This window comes from Hippocampus bargibanti, linkage group LG10 (assembly GCF_051943395.1).
Source record: "Hippocampus bargibanti isolate YZ-2025 linkage group LG10, ASM5194339v1, whole genome shotgun sequence".
In the NCBI taxonomy this organism is placed as follows: domain Eukaryota; kingdom Metazoa; phylum Chordata; class Actinopteri; order Syngnathiformes; family Syngnathidae; genus Hippocampus; species Hippocampus bargibanti.
Window position 1 is genome coordinate 14,206,448 of NC_142743.1, and position 16,516 is coordinate 14,222,963.

The 16,516-nt window shown below is 39.5% G+C and overlaps 1 protein-coding gene across 1 annotated transcript; it reads right to left on the reverse strand.

Moving 5' to 3' along the window:
* Positions 1-34: 34 nt before the first annotated feature.
* On the reverse strand, positions 35-14,303 carry lrpap1 (low density lipoprotein receptor-related protein associated protein 1). The gene is made up of 8 exons (XM_089006237.1): positions 14,013-14,303; positions 11,877-12,021; positions 9,080-9,210; positions 6,640-6,760; positions 4,098-4,253; positions 3,799-3,881; positions 481-657; positions 35-365 (listed from the first exon to the last, which is right to left on the reverse strand). Exons 1-8 carry the CDS (start codon positions 14,175-14,177, stop codon positions 297-299), a joined length of 1,047 nt encoding a protein of 348 aa, XP_088862363.1. The 5' UTR covers positions 14,178-14,303; the 3' UTR covers positions 35-296.
* Positions 14,304-16,516: the final 2,213 nt, after the last annotated feature.

Genomic DNA, 16,516 nt, shown 5'->3' on the forward strand with positions numbered 1-16,516 from the left:
GTTCTTTACATGCTGCTACTGAACACTATATCAATGTAGTACAACAGAAAATCTGACCATTTATTCCAAAAAAAGTGCTGGTTTGCCAGGAAATGTTTTCATGTATATACAAAAAGAACAATTTGTTCTGATTTTATTTATAAATGCCACAGCAAATCAACACACAAACATGAAGGTAGAAAAAAAACTGTTTCACAGTCGCTCAACTAAGTTAGTATGACAGGTTTAGTGTGAGAGGTGAAGCAAGACTTAGTTGAATTCATTGATCTTCACTGGCGTTGACATGAGCGAGGTCATCACAGCTCATTGTGGGCCAAACCCTGACCAGATATCTTGTTGTACAGGTCCTGCATGTGTTTCTTCATCTGGGAAAAAAACAACAACACTTCTTCATTTGAGTTACATTTTAACTCAACACATGGAATGGACACACGTGGTCCTTAACCTCAGTTATGGGAACAGCAAATGTCCTGTAAATACCTTGTAGCCCATCTCCCTGGTCTTCTCAGCCAGAGTGTTGTACTTGTCCTGGTTTCTCTTGATGTGCTGTTTGTCTCCTAAAGCCTCCACGTGTTGAAGCTTCTGGTGTGACAGCTCCAACTGCTCTTGATAGTGGCTGTGCTTCTCCACCTTGGTCTCAAAGTGATGGAGCTCCTCCTAAATTGGCCAAAGAAATGAAAACATGTAGTATTTTCACAGCACTGCACATGGGGAAAAATTCACTTGGAATTTTGGGTAACAATTACGGGAGGAAAATTCATTCAAAACATTCAACACAACATGAAAGGAAAGATTTGCTTTATTGGGCCATAGGTCCTGAATAGTGACTTTGATAAAGAAACACAAAACTCAAGCTATTGAAATGAGTGCTTGTTCCCAGGGAGAGCCACTGGGCCAAAGCTATCAGAGATTGGACCATTTTTTACAGCACATCTGACAGAGAAATTCCTCCAAAATTGAGACATCTTCAAGGTCACGCAATTCAAAGTTAACTTTTCAGGAAAGATATTCCTAAAACATGACTGTGTAGCCATCACTTGTGCCAGATAAAAGATGGCGACTTTTGCTAATCTTGTCAGCATTCATACGATTAAGTGCCTTTGACAAAAGGAACAGAAATAGCAGAAGACAAAAAAAAATACAATGATGACCATCGAGCAGGAAATGGACGTGACGTGGAAAAGCGGTGGCTGATCTGGCCGCTAAGTACAATACTGCATTGCTGATGATAAGACCAGAATGTGCCGCATTAAATCGCTCATGACAAGCAGCCATTTTTACTTTACTTCACTTGCGGTCTACCCTTATGTGACTTTTTAAGCAATTGAGCCATACGATTGTCCAACACGCTTACAGCAAAGAGATACAACGTGACTTCAAAACCCTTTTATGACATTGAGAGTTTGTCAAGGCCTCAAACAATTTCTTCAATTGGCTTCTACGAAAAATAGTTCAACAATTGATACAGGAGTAAAAATGAGACACACTCGCTACTCCTTACTTTGTCAAATCCATCACACCCACTATCAACCAAACAACACCAAACACCCACAAAGTTTGAATGTTAAACATTGAATTGACTTTAAAGGACAATCGACACCATTTTTTTGTTTCCTAACTGACATCAGAAAAACGTTTTATAGCATCTAAAATACCCAAAACACGCAGGCTGATATTATTAGTCAAATGCAAAACACCAATAAAAATGACTTAAAGTGTCCCAAAACTGCCACAAAATGAGCTAGAAACTGGGCAGATTCAGAAAATCCCTTATTCGTGACATCACGCCAGGATACTCCTTTACAAATTGCTCTGCTCCAGAATCAAAACAATGGCTTCAGAGAGTTTAGATTCGGAGAAGATGCTTTCTTGTTACTCATCCAGTTATGAATATGATTCAAATAGTTCTGAAGAGGAAAGCATAAATGTTTGCAATTGATTAAAGAAGTCCTTCCGTCTCAATTCGAGCACTCTGCAAGCGATGAAACCTGTGAAGATCTGGACTCCGTTGTAGCGCCCAGAAAATGCACAAGATGGCGCACAAGCTCCGTTGGAAATAGACTGATTTGTCCACTGGGAATTTGTCAACTTACACCTTCTTTATGCATGTTACCGCAATTGGCTGCGACACACAACGATTTACCATCGTGTTATTTATATAGTTTTGCTTCTAATTTCGCGATCAACGCGGTGTTTTCAGATGAAAAAAGTACCCAAAATGCATTGTGTGTTGCTTTCTCAGTCAGGGGCGTTCCAAATGTGACATCACTTAGAGCATCGTCATCAACTCGAAAACAAGACTTCGAGTCTTAAAACGTAAAATATAGCTAAATGCGGTGGAATCTTTGTAAAATGCATTCAGTAGAAGTCATTTGAAGTGATTTTACCAATTATGGATGCAACTTGTCCAGAGGTGTCGGTTGTCCTTTAATTAAGGCTATGATTACCTAAATTACACCATGATATTAACAATTACATCCAATAATTATTTTTTTATGTTGACAGTTATAATAATAATATATGGTGATTTTTTTATTAACTTTGTGCCATCTTAAAACCACTTGCTTTTGGGCCAATTCTGAAAAAAAGTTACTGGTCAGGTGTATATTTTCAGTTATCTCTCAAAAATGTTGTTTTTCTTTCAAATATGCAAAACATTAGTCAATTCAAACATTAGCGGATTTATGGCAACGTGTTTTTGATTGCATAAAACTAACTTTTCAATAACAAAGGCCACGGTGTTTTTTTCCTCCTGCTATTAATCATTCAAATCTTTCGCCTTTCACCAAATTATCAAAACTGCTATTAGCTGAGACGGAGTACAAATTAATAATTTCGACTGTACTAAACTTTATTAGATTTTATCGTCCATACATTAACCGATAGTAAGTATATAGTAATCATTATGTCTACTTGCCTGTCTTTTTTTCATACAAGCATTTGTACTTCTATTGGGGGACTGTTATTCGGTGTGTGTGTGTGTGTGTGTGTGTGTGTGTGTGTGTGTGTGTGTGTTTGTATGACTAGTCTTGTGAGGACCACTAACGTTTTATACCACGCGCAGTGAAGACATGTTTGACAAGTGTTTCATTCTAAAGGCTTCTAGGGGGTCTATATATGCATCTGTTAGTTTCAGAAAGGTCCTCACAAATTCACCCAAAATGATTTTTGGTGTGTATTTTCATTTCACTTGGATACACACACTTTTTACTCACTGTGTGTGTTTATGTGTGTGTGTGTGTGTGTGTGTGTGCATGGTTAATGAGAGGAAAATGTTCATACCACAAAAAGTAAAACAATATTTTAACCAAATTCACTACAGGGGTGAGGACTTTGAATGTACCCATTCAGAAACCTCACTTCTGCTGTTATTTCAGTTTCAAGTCCACTTTTTATTTCTTTGTTTTTCAAGAAGTTGAAGTGGGAAATGGGGTGACATTTTGTGTTCAAATGTAACACTGGTTCTTCTCTAAACTTATCAGCAACGGTGGTCCTCACTCCTTATCTGGAGTTATCTGGACCTCACAAAACCTATTAAACAGGAATGTGTGTGTGCGTGTGAGAGAGAGGGCTATAAACACACACACACACACACACACACACACACACACACACACACACACACACACACACACACACACACACACACACACACACACACACACACACACACACACACACACACACACACACACACACACACACACACACACACACACACACACACACACACACACACACACAGACACACGCACTAATAAATAGATGAGAGCATGTCAGACGAGATGTACTGCCTACCTTGAGAGAGTCCAGCTCATCATTACTGAGGTTGGCTCTCTTGGCTGCTTCCCACAGTTCGATCACACGAGGCTCCCGGAATTCTACACAGCAACAATTCACACACTTGAAAACTGCTTTCAAGTGCCACATAAGTGCATAGAGAACAAAAGCTTGAGAGCAAAAAGAGGCAGTGGGTATGCAGAGAACGCAGTTGAGGACGAAGAGGCAAACAACAGTAATTAATGAGAGTGAATACACACATTGACATGGGATTTCTTCCATTGATATGCAGAGTGTGGGTGGGCGTTTCCCCTTACCGCTATCCTCTATGAAGCCCTCATGGCTGAGCTTGCGGAGGCGCGCAAAGCCTTCATTGAGGTCCCTCATCTTCCGCTTCAGCTCCGTGTGCTTCTGCTGCACCTCCTGCTCTTTGCCGCCGCCCTCCAAGGAGGAAATTACATTCTTGTGGATCTCTAGGAATCAGAAGGGCACCGCTTGAGAGTCATGTGGGAGGATGACCGTTTTTAAACGAGGACATGAAAAGGAAGAAATGTGAAAAACAAACTACAAAGTAGTAATATTTTCTTTCAAGGACAACCGACACCTCCGGACAAGTTGCGTCCATAATTTGTAAATCACTTCAAATGACTTCTACTGAGCACATTTTACAAAGATTCCACCACATATAGCTATATTTTATGTTTTAAGACTCGCGCTGAATATACAGGAAGTCTTGTTTTCGAGTTGATGACGATGCCCGAAGTGACGTCACATTCGGAACGCCCCTGACCGAGAAAGCGACACACAATGCATTTGGGGTACTTTTTTTCGTCTGAAAAACACAGTGTTGATCGCGAAATTAGAAGGAAAACCACATTAATAACGCAATAGTGAATCGTGTGTGTCGCAACCAATTGCGGTAACATGCATAAAGAAGGTGTAAGTTGACACAAATTCACATCAGCCCATTTCCAAAGGTGCTTGTGCGCCATCTTGTGCATTTTCTGGGCGCTACAACGGAGTCCAGATCTTCACCGGTTTCATCGCTTGCAGACTGCTCGAATTGAGACGGAAGGACTTCTTTAATCGATTGCAAACATTTATGCTTTCCTCTTCAGAACTATTTTTATTGGTGTTTTGCATTTGACTAAAAATATCAGCCTGCGTGTTTTGGGTATTTTAGATGCTATAAAACGTTTTTCTGATGTCAGTTGGGAAACAAAAAAAATGTGAAATGATCATTGAAACCTATAAATCGTATTGGATTTGTTCATGGTGACATGGGATGTTCCGATCATCCAAACTGGCAGCAGGGAGCACTCATCACCCAGACAATCAAACATTTCCTTGCATTGACAACCATTTTTACCCAGGAGGGAAAATGTCAAGACCATTCATCATTTAGACAGATAACAACACTCTACTGCCACCTGCGACGTAGGAGCTTGTGTGTGTGTGTCACTCTAACACGCTCCCTCACTCACTCAAACTGGGGAGTTAATGATCTGTGATTATTTCCTTGGAAGAAGTGTGTTCCAAAGAAGCACTGGCATCGGGGTAGCAGAACCTGGGCTCAGCGCGACATTAAAAACATGATGTTGCTCTTCCACACAAACAATATGTCTTTAGGGAGGTGCAGTAGAGGAGCAAAATAATTGCGACATATGTCACCCACTCTGGGGAGAGTTCCACATATTACACCATTTTATATCATATGGATTCACATTATTATTAAAAAAATGATTAATTCAAATGATTGATAACTTAAGTTTACAAAGGACGTGTTTAGTCAAGACCGTGCTGGACTTCAGCTACCTTGAGTGACGTGAAATTTTGGATTGGTCCTTCTGGAAATCCAATAAATACAAGCAAAATTAAGCAGGATGTGTTGGAAATGGAGGCGGCATGGGGGGCAATTGAGATCCCCTTAAAAGCAGGCTGTGATTGGCTAATAAACAAAATTTTCTACCTAAAAAAAACCTCAAAGTTTGGGTGCGCGTTATAGACAAAGCCCAGGAAAACAAATTCTCATATATATTTCATGCTTTATTCCTTACATGCTTTATTCCTTCCTTACTTTTTTTTTAATTGTTGATTCCCATTTCTTTAGCTATGCTTCATTTCCTTTCCTCGCCCACACTGAAATGTGAGTTAAGCATTGCTGTTTTGCACAATTACCAATATCCAGAGTTTACATTGTCAATAAATGATTTTCTCATGGACGCATGTGTTGTCACTTACAATGCTTAGTCTGAGCAGAGAAAAAGTGAAACAAAATTTTATACCGATTTTTAATTGAAAATTAGGGGTGCGTGTTATACATGTGTGCGCGTTATACTTGAATAAATAAGGTAAGTATATCAGACAAGCAGCCAAGGACCTGCGGCAGGTTCAAGAGATGTGCTAGCGCATTTGTGGCACTTCGACACAAAATATGACTAACATTTTAAAATGTCTGGTTTTCTCTCTTTATGTATCAGGCCTATTCTCTGTTTAAAAAAATCACGATTGTTAAAATCCTTATGTGTGGACCAGGGCTTAGAATTGCTTCGCTGAATAGACAATATGTGATGAGCAGAAGAATTCTTTCTGCTGTCTTTCAATTGGTGCCTGATTTGCAGCTATCTTTCAGACCCCCTCGCGAAAGAGTTACAGTCTGCCTTTCATTCATTTTTCTTTGCAGCACTGACAAGTTCCCATCTTGGTTATTACTGATTAGAAAATATGGTCAATTTTCCACAGACATCTTGAGAACTTCGTAATTCAGGCTCCTCTGACGGAACGACTAATACTGCTAGCAAACATCCGCATGAAGAGTATTTCATGTGCTTGTGAAGAAAATCAAGGTTTATTGCTTACCTTCGGTCCTGCTCACAGTATCCATGAGGATGTTGTACTCGTGGATCTTTTCCTTGTGGTGCTGGAACTCTCTCTTCAGGTTCAGCAGCTCCTCCTCAGTGAATTTGCCGGAGCTTTTTGCCTGCTCATACGAAACATAAATGGAACTGCTGGCAGAGCATAAGGTACATGGCTGGAGCCATACTCGACGGCAAATAAATCACAAGGACATGCCATCTTATGTAACGTGCAAAGAAAGGCTTGACATGGTAGAATGAATGAATGTTGTACCCAAAGGGTCTATATGTACATGTACATGTGCACTGCACAGGAGTCCAACTCAAAGCCCGAGGGCCAGATCCGGACTGTCATGTCATTTTATGTGGCCCGTGACAGCAAATCACTTGATCCTTACTATTATCTGTCCTGTCAAACTGTCTTGTGTAATAAATGACACTGATAATTGGCAATACAGTGATACCTTGGCTTACAAAGTTAGTTGGTTCCCAGACAGAGTGTGTAAGGTGAAAAGTGTGTATCCCAAAAATTAATGTCCCATAGGAAACCATTAAAATCAGACGATAAGACATTTATTTGTTTGTCAGAGCAGACACCCTTCACTGACTTGAGAGATTTAAGTGTTTGCTGAAGTGGGGAAGAGTTTTAATTAGGGTGTAAGGATTGTGGCCATTGGTCTGCTCAAAATGAAAAAAAAAAAAAAAAAAAAAAAAAAAAAAAATGAGATCATATCGGAAATGGCGTTAAAAAAATTATGAAATTGAACTTGAATTTTCCATAAAGCGATCAATAATCTGAAAACCAGGAATCATCATATGTTTACGTTTCAGCATTTTATGCACTGTCAATTTGAAATCGGGTCCTGTTTGTTTTTTTAAAAGAAGAGATGGAAATTAAAAATCATATTTTCTTAATGTGATTCTCCCAAAAATATATTATATACACAATTAATGATCAAAATATAGAGACCGAGTTAGGGTCACCAAAACTAAACAATGCCGGCCGGTGTGTTGACCAAGTTTCATTTAATAATTGCAGGTCCTGCTGCTTTAAGTAAAAAAACAACACATTTTTACACTTTTGGTGACTAGTATATACAAATAGTAAGTGGGTGTTATTTGAGACATATGCGAGAGTCATTGTGGTGAGAGTGAACCAACCTTAACGGTGTGTAAGAATATTGAACTAGCTGATGCCAGCTTTGACACAAAGAAGAACAAATCCAGATGGTGTTCACACTGCCTGCACATTGCTAACAAGAGTGTACGACACACACACACACACACACACACACACACACACACACACACACACACACACACACACACACACACACACACACACACACACACACACACACACACACACACACACACACACACATGCATATACAGTGATACCTTGGCTTATGAACTTAATTGGTTCCCAGAAAGTGTGCATAAGGCAAAAAGTGCGTATCCCAAAAATTAATTTCCCATAGAAAATCATTGAAATGAGATAAATCCGTTCCCAGGTCCCCATAAAACATAATTTTCAACTAAAACATTTTTAAAACTACACACAAACACACAATATACCTTATTTTATGTATAATACATGTGCTATGGTATTGTAATTAAAGAAAGAAACTGTACACTATAATAAAGTCGGTTTATTTACCTTTGTGATGGTCGTTGATGGAATGGATAGCTTTTTGCATAAAGTGTCTCAAGAGCTCTGGGTTGTACATCTTAGAAGTTGTGATATTGCAACAGCAACAGATGCAGGCAGACACACTAGAAACTTCATTAATAGCTGGTTCCCTTGCTTTTATGTTTTCTTCAAATTGTACAGATGGCTAGTGCGGGTTATTTGTGGAGCCTGATTGATGGGATATTTTACACATGCAGTCTACACTTTGCCTTTGAACTATCAATAAAGTTGAAACGACTCCAAATTTCACTGTGTTTTCTATCAATTTTCTCACCATCTCACTTGTTTTTTTTTCCACTTTTGTTTTTTTGTCTCAAGCTCTGTCGTCTCCCTTTCGTATGTGTGTGTGTGTGTGTTTCTGTTTCTGGAACCCCCCCCCCGCTCACTGCTGCATGTGTCCCCTCCCTCCTCTACCACGGATCTTGACGTGTGGCTTTAACCGAAGACTGGGGGCGGGGAAAAGAGGACAAAAAAAAGTCGGCAGCCATTTTTAGCTCCTTGTTCAGAGCTCCAAGAACTGGCTTCTTCGGGAACGACATATCACTCCATGTGTTTCCAGAAAAATAGTTAGTATGCCAAGAAAGAATATTATAATAATAATCAATTTCATTTCAAAGCGCCTTTCAAAACTCTCAAGGACACTCTACAGTCACGGGATCTCGCGAATTTAACGTTCGTAAAGCGAAAAGTTTGTTAGCTAAAGTGTTCGTAAGCCAAGGTATCACTGTACACACACACACGGAAGGCACACCTTGTTCCATAATTTATCCAGCTTGGGATCTTCAAATATGTCACCATCTTGAAAGTCATGGTCCTTCAGAGAGTTGCTCTCCAGGTGTCTTGTGTCCCTTTTGCCATCCATCCCGTACTTGGCCAGGATCACTAGCAAACAAGGGCAAATGTAAAACCATGTTAGCTGCAAACTGGGTGGATTTTTAATTGTCAAGAAATAAAAAGTTTATTTTTCTTTAATCTTGTAAGACGAAACTTGAAAATGGGGAGCAGTGGATCGCTAAGCCACAAATAAAGTACCGGTAATCGGTTTAAACTATGATGGGGGGGGGGGGGGATATTGGGCCACATGGCCATTACTCCGACACCAAGTAAAGCGAGAAGAATAGTTAGTCCCGTCTCTGCAGAGATTACAGTTTCCGCTGTTCTGTGAGGAAGGCTTCCAACACAATATTGGAGAGAGGCTCACAATTTAAAGTAGAAATGTGAAAAGTGATGTCATCTTTTCTTTCATCTACACAACATACATCTTCATGTCGCCCAGCTCAAGATGGAAGCATTTGACTGAAAAAAAAAATAATAATAAACATGACAAAAAAAATTAACGTGTCTCACAGTTGGCAAAAAAAGGCATGTCATCTCATCACATGATGGCCTGTTGAGACACAGGCCAACGTTGTTGGACGTGGCTCTGTCCTCGTTGTGCTGCTCCAATAAATTGTTATTCAGCAGCTGATTCAGCACCACCTCGCATGCTGCTGCAACACATTTGGATTACTCATTAACGAGTTAGTGGCACGCATGCACACACAACCCTCATAATCAGAGCCACTCATTTACATTTGAACCTTTTATGCATTCGTGTGACTTAAATGGCACGCAATAAAGGGCTAGTAAAAAAAGAAAATGCTGCCAGTGCATTGGCGTGAGGAAGGTCTCATGGTCCTTTGGCTTAAACATTGATATTTTGCGCGAACAGGAGCATTGACTCTTTTTCCACAAGTTACAAGGACACAGATGCGGTGTATAGTAAAAAAAAGACATAACGTGCAGATGGCTTCTGTGCTACACTGATGCAGGTGTTGATGAATTATTCACATCTAAGTGTCATATCATACAATTCTGTCACACAATAATAAACAACCAACACTCAAAATACATTTTAAAACTGAAAATGTGCCTTATAGATCACTGATTGTTGCTGGTCAACACACTGCAGTACTATATGCACTACTCACAAAATGTGAAGGATGTTTGGTATTCAATTGAAATTTACAATTAACGTAAAATACGCTAACCTTTTCAGAGGAACCTAATTTAACCTACTTTATTGTTTTGAATGCAAATGTCTAAGTGTTCTCTATCTTGTTTTGTAAGCTGCTGATGACACCGTGTAGGACACTCTAAGCTTAGTGTCTCTTTTAAAGCCTTGTATTGACACAGCTCTAGATCAATTACTAGGCACCATCCTCGTCATGTGAATGCAAACAATCTTGTAATGTTTCATACTTATTCCTTATACTTTAGTGCAGGGGTCGGGAACCTTTTTGACTAAGAGAGCCATAAAATTAAAATATTTAGAAACGTTTTTCAGTGAGTCACACGCACGTGCGCAGACACACACACACACACACACACGCACACGCACACGTACACGCACACACACACACAAACACACACACACAAACAAACATGCACGCACTCCCGGCCACTTTTCAATAAAATGTCAGAATGTATTATTTAAAATAACTTTGTGATAGTACTCACCATTAATATTAATGGTTTTCCGTTCCTCGTGATTAGTAAAAAAAATCCAGCCAAATGATCGGAATGAAAGTCAACTTGCTGTGTCCATAGGCGAAGTTACTGCTAGCTAGCCTGCACACTGCTCATTAGCTTGCACACTTTCTGCTGTCTCTCACAGACGTTTATTGATGTTAACGAAGCATGGAGTTTTGTCAAAGTGGCACTGACATTCAACTGTTTCATTGACGATATTGTTACTATGATGGCAGAACTTGGTTTCTCCACAAAGGTGAATCCTTCTGTCTATTCAACCTGAAGTGTACCATACTCGTCATTTTTTTACTTGTCGGGCTTATTTAAAGGGTCGTTTACCTGTTTCAACATGAACGGCGAGTATCATCCAATCAAAATTGTGCTTTCAGCCAACCTAGGTCAGTTTCATCCAATCAAGATTGCGCTTTCCGCCAACTGTAGCCCAAAGAGGAAAGAAACAGCGAAAAAGCGAGAATATGTATTTAGTTTTATCGGCGAGCTAGATGCAATCATCGAAAGAGCCATATATGGCTCGTGAGCCATAGGTTCCCTACCCCTGCTTTAGTGTCTGTTCAAAATGTACAAAAAATATGTTTATGTCAACCTGTTTTCTCAACTAACGGCATAAATGTTATTTGCATGTTGCAGAACAGTTCCAAGGTTCAAATTTTGGCTCAGGCCTGCTTGTCCATAGTTTCCACGTTCTCATGTGGGTTTCCTCCTCCTTCAAACATGAGTTAATTAAAGACTAAGTGCTCCATAGGTGTGGATGTGTGTGTTCATATTTAGATGTCCCTGGTTTAGACGGCAACCAGTTCAGGGAGGATACAGTCACACACTAATATCTGCTGAGAAAGACAAGCAAATTGCCCTACGGAGGACAACAACGGTGGTATATATTGAAGTACGACTTAAGTCACGCATGCTAAATACCAAAAGACATTGAGATACAACCTAGAGCATTGATTATTCTTGCTCATAAAAATGCAATACATGTGTCTTCCAAGACAATTCAACAGACAGAGAAAAACTCTCACCATTGAAGTTACGGCGGATTTGGGCCTCTTTCTCTCCATTTTCATCCAGTCCCTCAACCTTCCATTTCTTCCATTGCAGCTCAGCCTTTTCCTGGATTTTCAGGTCACTGTGCAGCTCGGCTTGCTTCACAGGGGACAGCTGAGTCTGTCGAAAAATACGGCAACATCAAACTCAGTGTTCCAATGCCTGTTCCGTTGATAAATACTGAATATTTCATTCATTTAGCCTTTATGAGTCCATTAAAAAAGTGACATGAACGTGCGCGCACATGCATGTACACACACACGCACACGCGCGCACACACGCACACGCGCACACACACACACACACACACACACACACACACACACACACACACACACACACACACACACACACACACACACACACACACACACACACACACACACACGTTCAGGTGGGGTGATTTCATGGTTATTTATTTGGGGTGATAGTGCTTATATGAAAAGCTTGCTGACCAGCAAAATCAACATTTACAATTACACACTCTATTGTTGTGTCTGGAATCAGTAACTCCTTCCCTCTTCTGTAATCCCTGCATTGTATATGACTTTTAATAATTTGGACTCTGTACCATGGGAGGGAAATGCATGAGCACCGAGTGGAATTCCTTAAATTCCTGCAGAGATTGGTCATAAATATCAACTGGTCATCACCTTACGCTACGCCCACACAGCACGGCGTGGTGTACAGTTAAGAATTGTTGTGAGTATCGGTAAATTGAATCTTTTTAGGTACTCATTCATTTAAAAAAAAGAGTGTCTAACATGAGCCGAATATGTCCACGCTTTGTGCTCAAATGTGTCACAACAATAAGTGACACACAAAACATGTGTCACAACAACAAGTGACACACAAAACATTCTATTTATTTTTCAACAAAGTAATGTGGCACTGTTTATGTTCATTTTAGAATGACAGAGAAGAGGTTCACATACTTTAGGGACATGAGACAATTCTCCAGTTGTCCTGATTTCATGTACACTAAAGATGATGTCATGTCATTATCACATTTTCAAATCTACAAGTGTCAGAGATATGACAGTCAGACACTGTGGACATAGACTTGGAACCAAAAAGATTGTCTTTTACTTCTGGCAGGAAACACAGTCATCCATGACATATGTCTGAATTATGTGGCCCTCTGCCAAGCTATTTATTGAGAGTACATGCATGTACATTAAAGTGACACATTAGTAAAACATAATTCTCTTGATTATAATACCACGCCCCTGGAACGTTCTGAGCCCTAACAGCTTTAAGCAATAAACATTGTCTTTAATTGGTTGTCTTCCACGAACTGATAAATTTGTAACCTGGTTAATGAGCTCCTTCCTGTGAGGGAGTTCCAAGGCCAGATCTCCTAGATGAAGGTGACAGTTAATTGGGCAGTGTCTGTTTCACTCTGATTTACTGTGGCCATCTGCGCCTTCACTGTGGGCCTATTGTTTGGTTGGCCAGCTAAGCATGGGACTTTTAAATATTATAACTTCTTATTCTCCATCAACAAGACTCTGAAAAACTAGGAAGTGATTCTTTTTCAGTCCGATTCTGGCCATTTCCATGCTTAGAATGAATTGCTGGAATTGTTTGCACAACATCAGCTGAGCTGTGCTGTCATGTGTGGTGATCGAGGCTAGGTAAAGTTAGAGACAGTGAGTGAGTGGAAGTAAGAGGGTTTGGGTGTGAACCAACGCGAAGTACAATCAATGAGACACAATTGGACATGTGACTTAAAGCTGTTTTTCGCCACAAGAAATCGCATAGTAGTTTAAAAGTGTATCTCGGAGTGTATTTGAGCATTAAGCAAACGGAAGACATCGACATCAAAACATAGAAGTCAAACTAGGGTCCTCGCGGGTTATTTGCCTATTTCCCCCATCTTTTCCCAACACAAGCCCTGGAGAACCGGACTGTGACACCATAGTTCAAAAGAATACATTCCGAGGGGGCTCGGTCCAACTATTGACCTCAACCCCATTGAGATGAATACTTACGCTGTTTTAGCGGCACATATTTGGAACAATTAATCAGGGGCTATTTTGTTTTTCTAATGAGGTTCGTATTGTTCATGGCCCAATCCCAAAAGTATTGACAGATATAATTCTACATACCCGCAAAGCCTTGTTCCACACCTGGTTCAACTTCGATATCCTGAATTCGACCGTCTGCTCATCACCGACGCCAGCGTTTTGGGGCTCGTTCGACTCCCGCGAGTATTTCCCGGCCATGGCGCAAACACCGAGAGAAACGACGACTAATGAATAGAGTTCTTTCATCTTAAATAGTAAACACACCGTGTATCTAAAACACAATTTAGCCAAAAATTAAATCACAAACGAGTCACACAGATTGACACTGTTATTGTGCCTGAGCATCGTTAGACACGTGACTTAGGTGGTAATCATTTCCGTGTTCGTTGCATTGTGGTCTATGTATTTCTTTTACTTAGAAAATAACATGTACAAGCACAATCAACACTGCTCTTTGAAACTACAAGTCCAAAAATGCAGTGCAGCATTCTTTCCAAGCAGTGGAAACTGAGAGCAAATCGAAAGCTTCCACGCACTTTCCTGCTCCACCCACACACCCCCCACATTTGAGTTCAAGAGGTGTCACCCTCGCTGGGATATAATGTTTACCACACAATTTAATGAGATATAGCAGTATGTAATCATTAACGGGGAAAGACGAGATGGAATTGTTGCAATGGATCCGAAAGTTTGAAGTCGTGCCCTCATTAAATGTTGAAACAGCAACAATAAATTAAGTTAAACACATCTTTATGCAGTCTGTGTATTTTATCATCACAACAAGCACAATTATTCATACTGATAGATGCAATGTTTTTAAATATTTACATGAAGTGTTCTCAGAACCAGAGAGCCCCAAACCTGACACTTGAAAAAATGTACTTTGTACTCAACTTTTTGTGCACATTGTAAGTTCATGCGCATGACATTGTATTTTATTTATTATTGTATCTGTTTCTCGTTTCGACAGTCTGCTTGTCTGTGACTGTAAAGTGTCCTTGAAAGCTTCGAAAGGCGCTTGAAAATAAAATGTATTATTCTTCTTGTTTTTGTTTTTCTTTTTCTTCTTCTTCTTCTTCTTCTTCTTATTATTATTATTATAGTTTGGAAAAACAAAGTACATGGTTTCACTTGCGTAATTACAATTTAAAGCCTATGGACAGAGTATTTTTTCTATTTATTTTGTATAAGTTCATGCGCATCTTTATGACAGGACATAACATGAAGATACTATACTATTCACTCTTGTTTAAAATGTTGACTTATTGTACCGTTCTTTAAAAAAAGAACAGAAATTGCCCCATGATCTACAGTGTCTCCTATGCAAATTCACAAGGGCTCCTGCAATGTCATCAATATTGTGCTACTGCATGATTTTTTTTCTGGAAAAAACTGCAACAATAAATTACGTTAAACACATCTTTATGCAGAGTCTGTGTATTTTATCATCACAACAAGCATAATTATTCATACTGATAGATGCAATGATTTTAAATATGTACATATGTTTTACTAAATTTGGTTATGATGCTACTACATGTCAAAAATCAAATGAATACTGATGAACTGTCTGGTTAGATGCCGATAAATTATTGGCAAGTTTTAACAAAACAAAGGATATTATTTAGGACACTAAACCAATAAAGTGTGTTACATATTCTAGTGTGATAGGAAAAGTAATAACAATTCCTAGGAATTATCATAGATGTCAACTTTTGTTTGACACCAAGGAAAAAGAATGTTTAAACAAATAGCTGAGTTGTCAAATTAAGGATGTCCCGAAGAACACATCCATCCATCCATCCATCCATCCATCCATCCATCCATCCATCCATCCATCCATCCATCCATCCATCCGTCATTGTGCTTTACAGTGTTTTATTTTTCAAACCCTCACCTTGGGTTGTATTTAAACAGTGACCTCCAGGAAAAGGCATCTGACAAAATGGCCACTCATCAACCATAGTGCACATGTATACAAATCACACACATCCATACCTCGGGTATGAAAAGCCTTAAAACATACCAGTACACCCCTTTATTTCTCTTCTTGTGTGACATTCTTTACTGACCCCTATACTATTTGGTTGTGTATTTAAAAGGCAGAAAAGTCTGCTAGTTTTAAAATGTAATTCATGCAGTACTTTGTATCGAAGCTGAGCACCTCTAATCAAAGGCAGAATGTTTGCCACAGTTCCCATATTGACTCTCTTACGATTGTGCAGGTCGACTTAATGTTGTGACCAGTGAGTGTATATTTCCAGGAAATCTGATTTAAATAAGGCCATGATTAGATTTTCACATACAGGAAAGTAATAAAGGAAGGTTCGTTACCACAGCAACATCTACTATCATGCACCAAATACATCTTTCTTTTTTGATGTCGCCATGCTTGTTGTTCGACTCTCTATCAAATCTTTGTCGCGTGAGTCAACAGGACTCATTCATCATGTCATTTCTTTATGGTGGAAACATTTACCGAGTGATTTTGGTTGGTATTTTACAAGTGAATGGCTGAGGGCTTGCAGAATTATGGTATACCATGGCAGCAAAAGTGTGTAAAGAGAAACATTTGATGGAAGGAG

What these genes read in the sequence shown, in the direction of transcription:
- lrpap1 (XM_089006237.1), bottom strand. Translation starts at nt 14,177, where the DNA reads ATGAAAGAACTCTATTCATTAGTCGTCGTTTCTCTCGGTGTTTGCGCC. An exon ending in TGTGGAACAAGGCTTTGCGG is followed by an intron (nt 12,022 to 14,012) that starts GTATGTAGAATT and finishes ATTTTTCGACAG; the next exon opens with ACTCAGCTGTCCCCTGTGAA. An exon ending in TGGATAAATTATGGAACAAG is followed by an intron (nt 6,761 to 9,079) that starts GTGTGCCTTCCG and finishes TCGTATGAGCAG; the next exon opens with GCAAAAAGCTCCGGCAAATT.